The following is a 19,716-nucleotide window of genomic DNA, read 5'->3' as shown; positions in this document are numbered from 1 at the left end:
CGTGCGATTCATTTCATCGACACGCCGGTGTGTAGAGTAGAAAATGGAGAAAAGTCAGCACAGTTCGAGTGAGTTTTTATTTTGAATTTTTCTAAAATTTTGCATTTTTTGAACTAATTATTGTATAGATTTTGTGTTAGTTTTGTTTGGTTGATGTTATATCTTACTCAGTTGTTTCGGGTGTAATTAATTTGAAATGTGTTAATGTTCGGAGGTGGAACATCGTCGTACGTAGTTGCGGATGTAGAATGCTATTGTAGACTGAAGTCTATAACGCGCACTTCTTGGACGGTCGACAATCCCGGAAGAAGATTCAGTAGTTGTATGAAATCTAAGGTAAGGATTTATACGTTAAATTTATTGTCAGATAATATAGTATAAGAAGAACACTCATTGTATTGTGTTTCTCATATGTAGAGAGGAATACGGGCAGGGTGCCGTTTTTTCAGTGGGAAGATCCTCCTATGTGCCCTCGAGCTAAAGCTATCATCTCGGGTCTATTGAACAAGTTGAATGATTGAGATGACGAATTATGTCTCTGAAGCAATGATTTAGGAACTCGAAATTTCTGGTTGTCGCATGTTGTATTATTTCTATTATCCTATGTGTTTGGATAAGTTATTAAATACCGGTGATGAAAGTTTCCTAATAGTCGATCGAAGGTAGTTGTTTAGGTAGTTGTTTGGTTGCTTTTGTTGCGTATCTTGTTACTAACTATATTTGTATCAATTTTGTATTTCTGCCATAACAGTGGCAGTATCATCGTTGTTGATGAATGTATCGGCATGTATTCACTACTACTTGTATGCATGTAATTTTTCTAATGACAAACGATGAAGAATGTATTTGCAATTGCCTGTTTTTATGTAATTTCATTGGTATTACATACTATAAACAAAACGTCATAAAAATAGCACACCAACTACAAAACATGTTCAAAATAGATAGGCTAATCGAACTTGTAGACAACTTAATTTCTGTGCAATGACAAAGAGAACATGATTCAACCACATTTAACCATGCCCATTTCAATCCATATACACCATTTTACGGAAACTAAAACACAAGTTGTTTGCTCTTTTTGGATGCTCGAGTTGTCTTTGCCCCAGTCCGTATTCGATGCCGCTTGTTGAACTCCATATTCTCCTCAAATTGTTGTTGACGGACATGCGCTGGAAGCTCAATAAAAGAAACATCATCGTAATTTGGAGGATCTGAAACACGTTGCGGTCGAGACATTTCACTCGAACATTGTTGGCGGTTTTGGTATTGTGCTATAAGTCATTTCGGTTAAATTTTTTCCCTGCATCCATTTAAGATTTCAGGTATTATAGTAAATGTAAATTACATCTAATAGAGATAGTTACATCTAACGTAAAAAAAACCCTCACTTTGTCCACGGTTGCCTGAGTTTTGCTTTCAGAGAGTGGCTTGCTCACTTGATTGTTGACTTGGGTTTGCAAAACAAAATAATTACATCCAACACATTTTGAGATATAACTGTTGTAGATATGTGATACAATAATCGTAACTACAGGTATGTAGAGAATACTCAAGCTTCGTGTCGCTTGGACTGACAAGAGCTGCATCCCGTGGCTTGTTTCATTGGCTTTATGTGTCCCGATATTGCTTGCCTAAATATTAATATTTAGTACTTGTCTAAAATTTCGACGATATTAAAATTAACCAAAAAAAAGTTTCCTTAAATTAAATTGCTTACACTTCGCCTTTGTGACAACATTGGATGCCCCATTCCTTTTCGAACCACATTTTTGTCCACCTCGTAAGCACCTACTTTGGTAGTAGACTCTTGTCTTGCCAATTCGAGTTGCCCATCCGTTAGTTTGATGATATTTCCTAGTTCCTATGTATGAAGAATTATTGTTAAAATAAATGGACAACAAAAGTAATTCTAATCTTGTAAATCTTACCGGTGGGGTTTAAAAGTAGATGGAAGATCTTTTCCTCTGCGTCGTTGACTTTCCACTTCCATTTCGACTACTGCATCCTCAAAGTCCACGCTATCCCCCACCGACGATCTAATGATACCCTCAAACGATAAAGACGCGTCCTTTTTCCCCAGATTTCTACTATTATCCTTTATGTTTTCTGTTTTTTGTTGTAACATGCCTAGAATCGCCCCCCTCCCATCAAGGCAGCGCAATACTTCTTCCTCTGATATACTTTTACCTTCCTCAACTCTTTAATATGTTACTATCTTTTTTTTTTATTATTTTTATCTGCAATATTTATAAATAATTCATTTGTAATAGACAAATTTATCTGCTTACAATTTTATATTAAAATATTATTAGTTTTAATATTTTTGTCCAAATAAAAATGCATAAAAAAATAGTCGTTTGAATATACACATTTTATAAAAATAATAATAAATTTTTATAATGATTATGATAATTAAATGATAAAAATATGAAAAAAAAAAAATCGATGGGTTTGTTTGCCTAGAATTTTATTTTCGATACAATTCTTAATATATATTTTATATTCTTATAAAATTAATATTTAATATAAAATAGGGTAAACTGTTTTTTTTAAGTCCCATAACTGGATCCCTTTATTATTTTAATCCCGTAAGTGGAGTCTGTCGCAAACTAGTCCCATAAGTGAAAAATTTTCGTTGTTTTAGTCCTTCGGCGTCGAAGACGTCCGCGTAGCTTGCCGGAGGTGACATGTGGATTTATTTATTTTTTTTTCAATTTTTTTTATTTTTTAATTTTTTTTTAATTAGACAAAATTTAAAAAAAATACAAAAAAATTAAAAAAAAATTAAAAGTTTTAAAAAAAAAATTAAAAAATGAAAAAAAAAATTAAAAAATCCACGTGTCCGCGAGGTCAGCGACACCTGACGGACACGTCACCTCCGACGAGCCACGCAGGCATCTTCGGCGCCGGAGGACTAAAACAACGAAAATCTTTCACTTATGGAACTAATTTGCGACATGCTCCACTTACAGGACTAAAGTGATGAAGGGGTCCAGTTATGGGACTAAAAAACAGTTTACCCTATAAAATATTATTTTGTATATTACTAACACAATTTTATATAGTATTTTATATAAAAAAAAATCTTCAAATCAAAACCCCAAACAAGCAAACCCAATATTTTAAAATTTTACTTGAATAAGTTTACACTTGACTTATCTTATTAACAATTCTTAATTTAAAATACATTGTAAGCTATATGTTTTATAATTAATTTAAAACTCATTTATAATGTAGTATATACTCACTCCATCCTACCAAAAATGATCTTTTTTTACTTTTCCGTATGTTTCATTTTTATAGTAAATTTATCTATTTTAAATACAATTGATAAATATAAATCAATTTAATTAAATTTCAATCTCTTACGCGTATGACTCACTAAAAAAATTCTTTTATTTCGATCACTCTCTTAATTAATAAATATTTTTATGTACTTATAAAAAATTTTATTTTTTTTATAAAACTAATTTTATGGTAATAATAAATAAATTGTTCTCGCTCAAAATATTTTTCAATGACTTATCGGAGCGGCCTGAAAAAAAATGGGGTGAGTCCTCCGGCTTCCTCCGAAAAGGATCCGGAACCGTGTTCACAATATTAAGAAATTAAGAAACAAATAAAAATGGACAAAGATAAAAGGAGAAGAAAGCAAGGAAATTAAAGGAATATGACATGAAATTAAAGGAAGCTAAAAGAAAAATAAAAGGAGAAAGGAAAGTAAATTGAAGAAAAAGAAAAAGAAATTACATAAAAGTGAAAATTAAAAAGAGAAAAATAGGAAGTCTGCAGAGAAGTCAGCAAGGCCCTTGAGGTAAACTCTTCACTTTAATTTATACTACTGCCTACCAAATCTAAATTTAGCTAAGATTCTAGTTTATCCAAAATCTGCTAATATCTTAATAAATTATCCAAAATCAAATAATATCTTATCATAAATAATATTTTGGGATAACAAAATGCCCCCCACAAAAGTGTCGATCAGGTAAAATAATTGGAATTGTATCATTCCTTTTTCTTTTAGCTGATCGATACTTTTGTATATAGAACTTGATCAGCTCCTTCAAACCACTTCCGACGCCCATCCAACACGATAGTGAAAAATAAAGACTTTAAATGGCGTGCCTCATTCTCCGATGGCTTCTGAAAAATTATGGACTCAGTGGTGGCATCATCGGCAGGGCTATCCTCCGTTCTTTATACAACAGGATTGTCGTTTTTCATCATGATGTCGCCTTGTAGTGATTGGATCTGATCGTAATAGGTGATGAACTCGACGGGCAAAATTTCAATTGTATTTACCGTAAAATCGCCATGGAACTAAACTACAAGGTCGAGGTCATGATTGGAGGCAATAATATTCAAACTTGCCTAAGAAAAATTATCTTCATCAAGGGCATCGATCCTCGTTTCCTCATGCATCTCCAAATCACCCGTAACCATTGGTACTTTTCCTTTATCCTTGTTCGGCACAACTTGTGAAGTGCTCGCTTCGGCTTGATGGTTCGACCTCCATTCCCTGTGATCATTTAAATTCAAATGGGGGTTATCAGGGACTGTTTCCCTATGAATGATGAGTTGTGAATCAGCGTCATGAGTAACAATATGTGTGTGGTTGTCTTGCTGCTTTGGTCTCTATTCTTTTCGGCTATTTAAGTGATGCCGAAGATTTCCGAACTGAACAGCTTGCTCGGAGATTGTCCTGGTCACATGCCCAGCTCGCGCTTTACTCAAATATTTTCTAAGATCCTTGTGTGATACCCCTGCAGGGGCGGCGACCCCGGTCAGCATGTCGGAGACCAGGTTTGGGCTTTGCTCGCTTGCCAGCCGTGCTGCTTGACGCCAACGCCGTCGACGCCTTTTTTGGGATCGGGAGAGTTCTTGATATTTATTAGGACCTTGATTAATCGCCCAACTCCTATATCGTGAAGCTGTTTCAAGTCGCGGAGTCGGGTGAGGAGTAATGATAACTTGATCTACCGACGATACCCTCCAAATTTCTCCGTTCTTTTCGAAACTTCCTTTGGCCATGGTGTTCGAGGGTGCCAATCTATCCCATGTAGGATTCTGGCGTGGGGGATGATGTATTTTTCTTACATGCTCGACAGCAGGTCTGTGCGGTGCCATTGGCTTCTGAATTTTTTCTTTATTGGCGCTTTTGACCTCTTTTCTTTTTGATATTGAATTTCGATCACATTCATAGGAGCAAGGAATTGATTGGTGTCGATCTTCACCTCTGGCCGATCGGCGAGGCATAATCGGCCTTCTTTGCTTGCCTTTTGCACCATATTTTGGAAAGCAATGCAATTTTCAATGGTATGACTGAAAAGTCTATGCCATTTACAAAAGCTCTTCCATTTTAACTTCTCAACCAGTAGAAATTTATTTTCATCTTTCAACCTCAGTTTCTTGTCTTTGAATAAATAGTTAAATCTTTGTTCTGACTTGGTGATATCAAATGAAGAATTCCCTTTCGATTTGTTTACTTTTTTTCTTAGAAGCTTTTCGAGTTGGGCAAGTGTACGCCTCTCTTTGTGAAAATTCAGTGAGGCATATGTCATCGGTGTCATCCTCGGAAGCCGGCATGCCGTCTTGTTCCTGCACAAAATCAACCGTTTGGAAAGTACGTTGTTTTCGGTCAGCTTGTTCATCACGGTGGATTTGTTCTGAGGCTAGTTGTGGATGAGAATATTCTTCGATCATGGCTGCAATGTTGTGCGATGTGGCCGATGGTGTTAGAATCGGTGGTGGACATGTGCGCTGTTTTGTGTCTTCTATGATTGCTTCGTGGTTGATTCAGAAAAGCTGGATTTGAGGATTTTTCGGCTTCTCTCTTGGTCCATGACCTTGAGGAGCTTGCGGAGGATCTCTGGAAACCCGAAGACTAGCGTATGGCGGCTGTGAAATCAAAGGAGTGGGCATATGCATTGGTTGCGCAAATACCGATTGTTGGGCAGCCCCTCGATGAGCATTGTAAAAATGGCTTCCTTCGGGCATGTCTAATGATGTCGGGGTCTACAAAACCTCGCCAAATCCTGTTAAAATGACGTAGCTTGTGGCGCCAAGCCTGAACCCGCCACCATGCCTGCAAAGCTTGCAAAATTGTGTGTCCCTTGTGGAAACGCACTCATTGTATTGTCAAATTGCCCCCCACCCCCATGTACGGGTATCCGGATGATTAGGGACCATATAGGTGCTACGCCGAACATCGAAAAGTATGCCGAATACGGCGGCGGTGCCTAGCCGCTCCAAACGGCCACTGAGCTTTGCTCCTGGATAAATTGAGGCTGTGGTAGCGCGAATCTTTCCATGGCGGGCGGTGACTACGAGTTGACTACCATCACCGGTGGAAAAAACATTTGCGGGGCTGTCGGAATAGCTGTCGATCCGGGTAAAAGGCGCCGTCGGGGCGAATAATGGGTTTTGTTGCCAGTAGACATATTGCTCCATGCCCCCCGGCGTATTAGATGTCTCTCCAGCAAATTGTCCGTCTTTATTCTGCATCGAAGCAAAAGGCTGCACGTTGGAGATATCTTGATTCCTGCAAAGGATTGTAACCTGGCCGAAGCGTAGCACTTTAGAAGCTGCTGGTTCGGCCACCGATGTTGGTTGTTCAATCCGAGCAAGTTCAAGTTTGGGGGCAATATTAGGAGATTTTCTTTTTCTTTTCTCTTTCTCCTGGAATTGAGTTATCTCAAGAATATCTGAGAAGTACTTTGTCAATGAAAAACCTTGAAGAGCGGATCGAACTTTCGCTTGGGGGCAATATTAGGAGATTTTTTTTTTCTTTTCTCTTTCTCTTGGAATTGAGTTATCTCAAGAATATCTGAGAAGTACTTTGTCAATGAAAAACCTTGAAGAGCGGATCGAACTTTCGTTTGAATGTAATCTTGAGTAATTGGCATCGAAACGAGGGAATTATGTTTTCCAGCCTCCATCAATGCAGAGGTCTCCATGTAAGGCATGTTCTTCAACGATGTCGATGGTTGCTCACCAATCCGTGTTTTGTCTTTGGATTATTGGCTATCCTTGAAATTCATCGAATCGTCTGACTCATGTCTTTGCAAGTTTATGAATGTAGAGGAACATGACGTATCCCATCAAGCGTGTCAATCTGTTGTCACTCAAAATATTTTTGGACGGCTTATCGGAGCAAACCTGCTGAAAATTGGGTGAGTCCTCCGGCTTCCTCCAAAGAGGATCCGGAACTGTGTTCACAATATTAAGAAATCAAGAAACATATAAAAATGGACAAAGATAAAAAGAGAAGAAAGGAATATGACATGAAATTAAAGGAAGCTAAAAGAAAAATAAAAGTAAGAAGGAAAGTAAATCGAAGGAAAAGAAAAATAAATTGCATAAAGTGACAATTAAGAAGAGAAAAATAGAAAGTGTGTAGAGAGGTCAAGGGGCCCTTGAGTAGACTCCTTACCTCAATTTATACTAGTTTATTCAAAATTTGCTAATATCTCAATAAATTATCCAAAATCAAATAATATATTATCTCAAATAATATCTTCGGATAATATAAATAAATAAATTTTTTTATTTGTATTATATCAAATTTTATTCTCTACCAAACGATATAATGTTAAAAATATTTAAAATACCAATAATATTACTCATATAAAATATAACAAAATAATATTATAACTTATTATTAATAACTTACTAATTTTTACTACCTAAAATACTGTATATGTAATCAAATGGATCATTTGACCTGGGACACGGACGGAGTCTATAATTTTGTATTAATCATTTTAAAATAAAATTTATGTAGAAGTCATTCTACTATAAATATATTAATCCTCCGTCAACTAAATTTATGTGTGTTTTTCTTTTTTTTTTCATAAAAAATACTCATTAGGTCCCGTGATTAAGTATACATTTAGTTTTGCATGTTGATATTTGAATATTAATTATTATATCAAAATATATTATAAATTAAGCAAAAAATAACAAAAATACTTCTATTAGTTGTTAGTTATTTTATTGTTATTATATTTATTCGAAGATAAGGAATGTCGTATCGAGTTATTTTTGGGAATGGTTGCGTGGGATACGCGTTCGAGAATGCCTATACGACATTGAACAAAATGTTTAATAATTATATGAATTTGTATATGGATGGATGGTTTAGTCATATCCATGACTAAAAGAGGGTTATATATTTTAGTATGAAAAACACATATTTTCTAAATATGTGATATATTTTGAAATTATTATTTTCAAAAGTAGGAATTAAATTAAATTAATTTATGAATAAAATTTTCAAAATTCAGAGTAAATTAAGTATTTAAATTGAAAAGATTTAATCTTTTAGATTTGAAATTAAAAGTTGCAACTTTTCAATACATCTTTTCTTTAAATAGACACTTCGGTAAGGGTGTGTTTGTTTGGGGGATTGGATTTTAAATCCAGTATTCATCCTATTTTTTCCCCCGAAAACATCAAATTAAACACTTATTTTTCATTTTTTATATTATATTAAAAATCAATTTTACATTCAAAACATCACATCAATACCTATTTATATCACGTCATATAACTATTCAAATCCCAACTCAAAATCCAAACAACACATCCTTAATAAAACTTATCTTTACAAATGACATGACAAAATAAATAAATAAATATGCAGTAACATATTCTTGTCAGCAGAATTCTGTAAATTAATCTGCATAAGCCCATAATTTCCAACCTTTTATTTGCTCGATTTTTCACCTAAAATACGAATGTTGCTTTGTTTTATCATCGTACAGATTTTGTGTAACCCGGAGCGTTAATAGGGTCGAAATATCGTATAAGGAAAGTGAATCTACGTGACTAAAAGTATATTTAAGATCGTGTATACCCTGCGAAATTCGATTTTTTCTTATTTTCATTTAATCTAGATTATTTCTCTAACGATAGTATCTTATAATACTAATATAATATCATTTGTAAAAAAAAAATTATACAAATATAAATATAAGAATATTTTTAATGTTAAATACAATGACACAAATAGTAAATGGATACTTGTTATGGGACGGAAGAAGTATATATTTTTCAATTATATTAAATAATTAATATACACTCCTTAATTTATATTATTCAATATTATATTTATTTACAAAAATACCACTATTAGTTACACATTTAATTTATCAAAAAAAAAAACTCATTTTATTATTAACACGTTTATATTATTTTTCAAAATAATCATATTTCATATCATAATCAATTTATATAATATTATATTTATTAAATCTCTCGTCTTCAATCCAATCCAAATGAAGATAATAATAATATTTTCTATCATAATAATAATATTACTGTAATAATATTATCTATAATACAATTACAATAATATTATCTATAATAAAATTATAATAATATATAATAATTTTAATTATAAATACGATATGTTTATAAAAATATTGAATTAAAAAATTTTACCCCGCGGCCTCCTATACCAATTTTTTCAGCTTTCTTCTTTTTCACCGTTGATCCGCTTTTCAAACAATAAAGAGGAATGAAAGAAGACGACGATAGATCAGATGAAAGTGAATCAATGGTCAGGTTCCTACATTCCTTTTTTTTCAGTTAAGAGTAAAAATAATATTCCAAAAACACTATGAACCAACGAGCAGGGAAATCAACAATTCACAATTAATTACTGTGTGTTTGTTTGGGGATTGGATTTTAAATACACAGCGTATATTTTTTATTTTTTTATATTATATTAAAATTTAATTTTACATCACATTAATACTTATTTATATCACATCATACAACTATCAAATTTAAAATTTTTACTATTCAAATCTCAACTCAAAATTCAAACCCCCAAACTAACACACCCTAAAAGAATATTAAAAAAAAGGTTTCGATTTGATGGCCGACTCGAAACAAATGTTGCATGTCTAATAACAACCGTTGTAGCTATACAAGTGTTTGTTTGGGGGTTTGGATTTTGGATTGAGATTTGAATAGTAAAATATTTAAATTTGAATAGTTATATGATGCGATATAAATAAGTATTGATGTAATGTTTTGAATGTAAAATTTACTTTTATTATAATATAAAAAATAAAAAACAAGTGTTTGATTTAATGTTTTTGGGAGAAAAATTATATGTAAATAATACCAATCACCTAAAATCCTTTAAACAAACACACTAATGTATTAGATTGTGTTATTATGACAATGTTTGGATGATATAAGTAAAAAAGGTTAATATTATGAGTTTGTCTATCCAATTTTTTTTTTATTATTATTATTTTTCTATAAATATTATACTTTATTTGTCTAGATCTAAAGTCACATTTACCTTTTGCGTCATTATATTTAATATTAAAAATATTTTTATATTTATATAATTTTTTGCACAAATGTCATTGTAATAGTATTACAAGACACTAATAGAAGTATTTTTGTTATTTTCCTTTGATTTGGACTACGTTTTCATATAATAATTAATATTCAAATATCAACACACAAAAAATAAATGAGACTTTAGAGTCGGATGAACATAGTATAAAAAATGCAATATATACACATTAACAATATAATGGAGTATATTTTATTTACTCAGAAAAAATAAATAATTCAATATAAAATACTATATATATTTTTAATTATCGAGACTAGACGATTTTACATAGCTAAATTATAATTTTAATAGCGAAGTACTCCCTCCGTCCCACATACTATGTCCACGTTGTATCTTACTTTCCATGTGACTTTCTTTATTTTTTTTAAAAATGATTACACACTTTAATTTCATTTTAAATTTTTTAATTTAATTTTTTTAATTTTAATATTATCTACTAATTATACCCTCCTAAAATATGTATGCGGGAGGGAGGGAGTAATTTTTTATATTAAATATTAAATTTATTTTCTAAATTTTTTATTTAAAGGGAACCTTAAAGAAATAAATTTAAAACGCTACTAATTTCGTATAAAGAAACATGTAGTAATAAATTTATAGAAATGAATCTAAAGTGTTATAAAAAAACGTATAGTAGTACTAATTTAAAATTGAATCATGATTAATCTATGGGATTAAAAAATACATTTTTACCTATGTATATATATTTATATATTTCAACAACAAATGAATTCTAACATTACATAATCCTGGCGAGCCCCCATGGAAATGGCGGCCGCATACAATTCAACCTAACAAGTAACAACACGTCCTCCATATTTGCCCTTTTTAGAACCCTAATTTGGCAATCCCAGGATGCTTCCAATCAACAATTGCTTCTTGTTAAATGAAACCAATCGATCAACAATGCAATAATCGACAAAACTCTGCTGACGAAACTGTAAATTGAATATATCCATGGCCTTTTTACGCACTAGGCTTTCCTGGGGTTCTTCACTTCTGGTATTTCACCTGTCTCAACGAATTACTCCATGTAATAACGAGTCTGCATTTAATTGGTTTCTTTCGAATTTCAGTTGCAGGGCACGAACCTGACTCGTCCTGGAGTCGGTGAAGGTATTTTGTTTAACTCTCTTTTCGTGCTTCTGTGAGAAATTAACTAAGTAATTTGCATTCTATGCTGCCTTTATTTGGATTTTCCATTGATAAACTGAATATAGATCAGTTGTTGCTGATTTTGGTGTTTTTAGATAAATATAATGTAATGAGTTTTAGATAAATATGCTTGGGGAAATGAATTTTATTGAACTTCCTAAAGTTGAATGAACTGTAGCCTTGATATATATGCATATATTAGCTTTTTCATTATTGCAATCATTGTTGTGTAAATATGAAAATAGAGCAAATTAGTTTCTATGGATTCTGGTAACTTGTTTTGTTGACAATCATAGGGATTGGAGGAAGTCTTCAACATAGATATAGCCCGATTTCCGGCATAGAGAAAAGAGTGAAGAAATTGGAACAAGAGGAAGGAAGCCTGATTCCAGAGGATGAAATTGCCAAGATTAGGCATTTATTTGATGATGCAAAAGAGAAATTCCGTAAAGTACCTGATGCTTTGAAAGAAATGCCGAAAATGAATCCTAAAGGTTTCAAGATTTCCTATTTGTTGTATAAATTGAAGTGTGAATTTTTATTTTTATTTATTTATTTTTATATATCAATGTGCTACTAATGGTATTTCTTTTAATGGTGTTTCAGGCATATATGTCAATAAGAACTTGAGATTGGACAAAGTACAAGTGTATGGATTTGATTACGACTACACATTGGCACACTATTCTGCCTGTTTACAGAGCTTAATCTATGATCTAGCGAAAGAGCATTTGGTTAATGAGGTTTGTGGGCTATTTTTCAACAGGAAATAATTGTGAAATGTTCCTGTTAATGTTGCATATGTTGCTACAAAATGTATAATGTAATGATTCATATATTTATCTTTTGCTCTGTTTTTTCAGCTTAAATACCCTGAAAGTTGTATCGATTTCAAATATGATAATTCATTTCCGATAAGAGGGCTTTATTACGACAAGTCAAAGGGTTGCCTTTTGAAGCTTGATTTCTTTGGATCAATTGAGCCTGATGGTTGCTATTATGGCAGGCGCAAGGTACGGTATTTAACCAGTTATCTTTTAAATGCTCACTGATGGCTTGATTCCCCCGTATATTTCTGGATCAGAGGGTACTCTTCTTTTTAATAGAAATGATGAGAGGATGCCTTAGTTTTTTGGGAATTAATTGAGTATTTATTTTACGGACAAATGCTTGTGTGTTGTTTCTTTCTATTTATTACTATGGCATTGTATTACTAAGAACTTGTCAGGAATCTAATATTGTGTCTTGTTTCTTTCTTTTACTTATATTATATCCTTTATTTGAGAGTGAGTTGGTTAGGTACTTGAGGTGAGAAATAAAAGTAAAGCACCCATAATAGTTCAAATCGTCTTAGGTAGTTTCTTTGTGTAAGATTTTGCGCATTACTAACTACTGGAGTGCAGCTTAGCAGGTCAGAAATCAATCATTTGTATGGAACACGGCATATTGGCCGTGATCTAGCTCGAGGACTGGTGGGTTTAATGGACTTTTTTTGCTTCAGTGAGGTTGGTTACTTGGTGTGATACTTGCATTTTCGAGTGCCATTTCTACTTGGTTTGATTCATTTATGCATTATTAAAGTTATTTTTAATGTTTTTCTAGGATCAATCATGAAATAATGTCAAACACTTGTTTTGTAATGTTAGAAAAGCCATTACTTGTGAATGAATTTTATTTTCTCTGCTAGGGAAATTTCTTTTGTAAGCTTAATAGTATATGATTTTTTTGTCTTGGTAGCTAGTTTGTTGACAACATTACTATGCATAATTGTGGTAAAACATACAAAGGTAAAGTTGACAGTGTAATAATCTTATAATCTTCTCTAACGATTTTTTCTCCCAAAATAGGGTCATCTGTTTAGAAGGATATCCTATCTCTAACTAATATAAGGAATAAGTAATTTCTATCATATATTCGTGAAAGTGGAAATGATCTGTATGAATTATGAACCATCTGCCTAGACATGAATGGTTGGGTATTCTTCAGGATATTTAGCTTTGCAAACTTTCCTTGGTAATTGTAGTTTCCTTTTATCCTTTGATATAGTGATATTACATAAAAAATTTATGCTCAACAGCAATTGGTCTAGTGGTGTTGTGTAGGGGTGAGCAAAATATCCGAAATTCGACTATCTTATTCGAACCAAATCAAAATTTAAAATTTAGTTCGGATTTTCGAATTGATTTGGATTGAATATTTTACAAATTTTGAAAATTCAGATCGGTTCGGGTCGATATACTATAAATATGAACCAATCTGAAATATAATATATTAATATATTTTATTATTATATATATTTAATAATAATGAGTTATTATTTTATTTTATTAGTATTTTTTTATATTATTACTATTGTTGGTATTTTCAATATTTTTAAAATTATATCTCAATAAAATAGATTCAGATATAATTTTGTAGATAATAAAATTTTATATAATACAAATAAATAAAAATATATATTTATTTATTTATAATTAACTTAATACTAATTTTAGACAAAATGAAAAATTTAAAATTTAGATAAAAATATTTGTTTATTGAAGAAAAATAGAAATAAAGGGGGTTTTGAATGGGTCTACGTAGAAGAAGTTAGAAATTTAATTAAATTGATTTATGTTTATTAAGTATGTTTAAGATAATAAATTTAAGTCATCTTTTTTACGAGACGGACAAAAATAGAAAAATGATCATATGTGGCGACGGAGGGAGTATTTTAATAAAAACATAATTTTTTAATAAAAAAGTCAAAATTATTAATTATATATTAATATACTTATTTTTATTTATTATATGTATTTAATATTTTAATAAAATTTTAAAAAATAAAATATCATTATAATTTTTTTTAAGAAATACTACCTCTGCTCCTTAACCAAGTATTCATTTGCTTTTTCCGTGTCGAATTTTGAATATTAATATTATATTTATAGGTAGTACAAATTAAGATAAAAAAAAAATAAAAATACCTCTATCAGTGTTGTATAATACAAATGCAATGACATTTGTATAAAATATTATTAAGGATATTTTTAATGTTAAAATACAATTATCTAAAAATCAAATGGATACTTTGTTAAGGGACAAAGGGAGTAATCTTTTCAAATTTTTCGGTTTGATTTGAATTTTTGGATTTCAATTTCGGTCATTTTAGGTTCGGATTGGGTTTTTCAAAAAAATCGAATTTTCATACTAGTTTGGATTTGGCAATAATATCTGAATGCTCACTCCTAGTGTTGTTTGCATCATAGGGTATATTTTGTAGCATCTGACGATGATGAATGCATTGATAAGATGACATTTACAAGAAATGCTCACTTAACACGTCTTATTAAATTGTTACATTTAGCTTTCCTGGTTATTTTATATTCCAATAACCATGTTTTAACAACTCTATAATGAAACTTCACTCCTTTTAATTTTATTTATTTTTTTTGAAGAATCTTTTCAAGTGGTGAAGGGTAAATTTCATGAATAATAAATTGGTCTAATACGGGACTAAAGAGAAAAGATCCCGCTGAAAGAGTGAATTTTTTGAATGGTTGATAAAATACAATCATATTTTTAGTGGTACAAACGATGCTTATATAATTTCTGTGAGTTTGGCCGCTTATAAGAGTTGTAGCAGTCTTTCTTTCTCGAAAATCATATTCCTATCAAGTCAGGACTGTTGAGTAGCTTTGTGTGTTTCTTCAGGCATGCCTTATTGCGGATATTGTTCAACATTTTGTTGATGCCAAGCTGGAATTTGATCCTACTTATGTTTACCAAGATGTTAATCGAGCGATTCAGCATGTACATCAAAGTGGTTTGATGCATCGAGCAATTCTCTCTGATCCAAAGAAGTACCTTGTAAAGAATGTATGTTCTCTTATATAAATCTTCTAATAATTATTTAGTACATTTTGAAGAATAGTTTATTTCTTGTTATGACTCTTTACTTCTTAGTAGATATTCTAGCAAGGTAATTTCTGTCCTTTTGTCTCCGTTTTGCTCCAGGGACAAATGCTCCGCTTTATAAGAATGCTAAGAGAGAATGGAAAGAAGCTTTTCTTGTTAACAAATTCCCCTTTTTATTTTGTTGATGGAGGAATGCGCTTCATGTTGGAGGTAATTAATATTTCAAGAGGGATGCACCCCGACTTTCACTTACAATCAAAATTGCTAGACTTCAATTAAGGTTTTCTAGTTAATGACAATTTATATTAGCATATAATATGGTTTATAAGCTGTACAACTTTACACTTATCTAGAAAGCATTTAAGTATGATTCCTCAGTTTATCTGTCACTTGGATGGGATACTCCAAACAATGGTGCTAAATATATTTTTTACATTTCTGTAGGACTCACTAGGAAAACAAGATTCGTGGAGGGAACTCTTTGATGTTATAATTGCAAAAGCCAACAAACCAGATTTCTATACATCTGAGCATCCATTTCGGTATTCATCCTTTCTTTATAGAACCTATTGGTTGTCTTTTTCTCTATGCTATGCAATTGTGTACTATCTTGTTGTGCTTTGATGTGCGGCTTTCATTTAAAGCCCTGAAGGTCAGGTGTTAGTTGGAGTGATTATTCGTGGTGGATTGGTGCCAACAATTTTAGCAGAAATCTTCATGTGGTTACTGTGTTGTTGAGGGTATATCATAACCAATGATAAAGAGTATACGAGGAGTATTTGTTTTTTTCTTTTAAAAACAGAAAAAATGAAGCATAGGAGGATTGATGAGTACCCTGAAACCATAATCGAAATTTACCCTGAAAGTAATTTCTTATAGATCCAGGTTCAAACCATGTAACTAACCTATATGATTTAAACAATCATTTGAGGAGTCCAGCAAGAGTATCATGAATTTCATATCTACTAGTGCCAAAGTGTTCTGCAATATTCATTGTATTAAGTGTCCTGGTAGATGAGGAATTTAATTGACTAGCTTGTCTCTTAAAACTTTTTGGGAACAAAATACTAGTTCTATATTTTCACTGTTCACTGTTTGAAATGCGTTTCAAACAATTTGTATAGCTGCTATGATGTGGAGAAAGATACTCTAGCATTTTCAAAGGTGGATGCTTTCCTTCCGAATCACGTTTACTATCATGGCTGCCTGAAGACATTTTTGAATATAACTAAGTGGAATGGTCCAGAGGTAAATCCTGATGGCAGCCCTTTCGCCTGGGAAATCTATTTATTTGAAATGTACAATTTAAAAGATAATGCTGACCTTTTTTTTTTTATCTCCAACTGCAGTGTATGTTCTTTTGTGATTGACACAATTTCTCTTTAACGCTTAGGTGATATACTTTGGGGACCATCTATTTAGTGACCTGAGAGGGCCATCGAAAGCTGGGTGGCGAACTGCTGCCATCATTCATGAATTGGAGGTATTTATTGGTTTATGCAATTTTATTTACTCTATTTAGTGAAAACAAATTCTGAAGCCTTGTTGTTTAACTCTAGTGAACAGAAAATAATAAATTTGAAACTGGAATTAGACAGGAGATTAAAGACACCCGAACATTCTTAGAATGTTAGTCGCATACCAATCAAAATAGTTATTTGGTGAATTTACTCAATATCTTAGATGTCATTTTTATTTTCTTATTTTCATGCTTGAGATATAAATTTTTCATGTCCTTTTTTTTTTGGCTGCTCTCAGAATGAAATACGTGTCCAGAATGAAGATAGTTATCGGTTCGAACAGGTAACCTTTTGAGTAGGCTGTGGTTGTAAATTTTAAGGAGCCATATATCTATATATCTTATGGTATAATTACTTTTCCTATTATCTGATGTTGAGAATTGTAGACTATATTATTGCAATTTCACCTAATTGGTCATTTCCCTGAGCAGGCGAAGTTTCATATAATACAAGAACTTCTTGGAAACCTACACGGGACTGCTTGCAACGGTGAGGGACGTGAAGCGTACATGCTGCTTCTTAAAGAGCTGAATGATGCAAGACAGAAGGCACGAGACAGAATGAAAGCAATGTTTAACAGTTCATTTGGAGCTACATTCCTCACAGACACAGGTCAAGAATCTGCATTCGCCTACCACATCCATCGATATGCTGATGTTTATACCAGCAAGCCCGAAAACTTCTTGTTTTACCAGCCGGAGGCATGGCTGCACGTACCATATGACATCAAAATAATGCCGCACCATGTGAAGGTATCTTTATTTTCCATAAATTTGTCTCAATACGTTTGTTATATTTTGTTAAACCAGTTTTATTTCTGCCATGCCGTTGCTGGTTAGTTTGCTCTCTTTCCTAACTTATCTTTCCTTGATACGTACCCCTACTCCATTTAAATAAGAAAACTAACTTCAAGATAAGCATAGACTACGATGCTGTGTTTATTTGCATTTCCTGTTCTTGCTGACATTGTTTCTTCTTGTCTATGTTTGACGATGTTGTGAAGATAATATAAACATCGTCAAACATTGCATTGACGACCTTACAAGAATTACCTTTCTAGCAACAATTTAGGTTATTTTTAACAATTTATTAAATTGGATACGAGTTGTTACCATGTGAGAAATTAAATAAATAAAGGAGTTATTTGTGTACACTCGGGTGTTCATCCTTGTCACCGCAATATATATATATATATATATACACTGTGCTGATTTGGGTAGATAACATCTCCAATCAGCACATGCTGTGTAACAAAAGCATGTGATGTGTTCATTATTGTAGGTGTGATGTAAGTGAGAATGTTATATTCGGTGTACAAGTGTAGAACTATATTTTATATTGTTAGTTCATATGTTGCATGTATATTATATTAATATAAATATATTGTGCATATAGAAATATAATTTGTTGTGTGTTATTACACGATTCAACACAGTACGAGCTGTCTATATATATGTATACACATGTACGCATGCATACGTATTACATAGTTAATGTTTGCCTTTTCAGGTATCTTCGGACTTGTTTCGAGCATGATGGTTTCATTCTCCATCTCCAAACTGGAACTGGATGTTTGTTTATACACAAAGTTGAACCATTTTTGGATAACCGATGAAGTTGAGCTGTGGATAATGCTTTCAAGGCCAGGAAGTAAGAGTGATATATCTTTCAACATTTCATTCTTTCATAATTTAAACTCTGAGGATATTCGATTTAAGGATGATGCTTTGTGCACATAAATTTTGCATTGTTGATGTCTAGTTTCCATTTGTCATTTTATTGACAACAATGTAGAATTAATGATTTTGTGCCTCAATATGGATGCACTGTTTCTTTCCTAGCTCTATTTGTTTGGAGGGTTTTTTTTTTATTTTTTATTTCAAAAATATTAAATCAATATATTTATTTTTATTTTTTTTATATTATATTAAAAATTAATTTTACCACCGCATTAATATCTATCAATAATTATTTCAATTGTCATGAGTTCAAACTCCCACGTCTCCATAGTTTGCTTAGTATGATTGTGCAAGGCCTTGTGGTTATGGGTTCAAAGTTCGAGGCCTTCAGATCCTCCTGTCAAATATGATTTGCCTAGTGAGATCCAGCTATAAAAAAAATAATAATAATAATAATTATCTCAATTAAAAAATTGACTATTCAAAATTTAAACCTAAACTCCGAAGCAAACACACATGATTTTCCAATTCCCTTTTGTTGTCTTGATGCTGCTCGCACTTGAGAGCAATTTAGCATTGTCGAAAATATAAGATTATTTTCATCTACAAAATATATATTTGTCAACTTAGATAGAATTTTATCACTTTTTAAATAATAAATTTTTTGAAAACTAATAGGGATCATGTATTTTTTATTTAAAATATAATATTTATATGACATCAAATGTTAGCGAAACAAATAGAATGAATCCAACAAGTTAGTTATGCCCCCAACGATTCATAACTAGTTGCTTGGTTAATGAAATTCACGAGAAACATAAGCCTTATTTTTTAAACTAATAATAATAATAATAATTTTTCTGATGGGCTTAAATAATGACAAGTGTAAATATTTTATTTTTTTTATTAATTACTCTCTACCGTCTTTTTCATTTCAGTTTGTTCCATTTATTTTGTCAATTTACTTTTTTTAAAAAAATATATACACTTTATTTTTATTTTTTAATTTTATTAAATTAATAAATTATTTTAATATTAATTTATAATTATTTTCACTTATATATTTTTAATTATTTACTAA

The 19,716-nt window shown here is 31.7% G+C and overlaps 1 protein-coding gene and 1 long non-coding RNA gene across 2 annotated transcripts; one reads left to right on the top strand and one right to left on the bottom strand.

Annotated features, from left to right (window-relative positions):
• Positions 1 to 913: 913 nt before the first annotated feature.
• LOC127248852 (uncharacterized) lies at positions 914 to 2,112 on the bottom strand. Its single transcript, XR_007838178.1, has 4 exons — positions 1,932 to 2,112; positions 1,721 to 1,864; positions 1,392 to 1,634; positions 914 to 1,303 (listed from the first exon to the last, which is right to left on the bottom strand). It is a non-coding gene; the product is annotated as an uncharacterized LOC127248852 (long non-coding RNA).
• Positions 2,113 to 11,138: 9,026 nt separating this feature from the next.
• LOC127248960 (uncharacterized) lies at positions 11,139 to 18,796 on the top strand. Its single transcript, XM_051271561.1, has 14 exons — positions 11,139 to 11,386; positions 11,461 to 11,500; positions 11,836 to 12,033; positions 12,146 to 12,282; positions 12,403 to 12,552; positions 12,943 to 13,044; positions 15,233 to 15,397; positions 15,536 to 15,646; positions 15,881 to 15,978; positions 16,561 to 16,684; positions 16,830 to 16,919; positions 17,195 to 17,239; positions 17,388 to 17,708; positions 18,466 to 18,796. The coding sequence occupies exons 1-14, from the start codon at positions 11,342 to 11,344 to the stop codon at positions 18,490 to 18,492; spliced, it is 1,653 nt and encodes a 550-aa protein (XP_051127518.1). The 5' UTR covers positions 11,139 to 11,341; the 3' UTR covers positions 18,493 to 18,796.
• The last annotated feature ends 920 nt before the right edge of the window (positions 18,797 to 19,716 follow it).

This window comes from Andrographis paniculata, unplaced genomic scaffold, assembly GCF_009805555.1.
Source record: "Andrographis paniculata isolate CXL003 unplaced genomic scaffold, ASM980555v1 Contig34END, whole genome shotgun sequence".
NCBI classification, from domain to species: domain Eukaryota; kingdom Viridiplantae; phylum Streptophyta; class Magnoliopsida; order Lamiales; family Acanthaceae; genus Andrographis; species Andrographis paniculata.
Note: the sequence above shows the minus strand (reverse complement) of the source record. Positions and strands in the feature narration are given on the sequence as shown.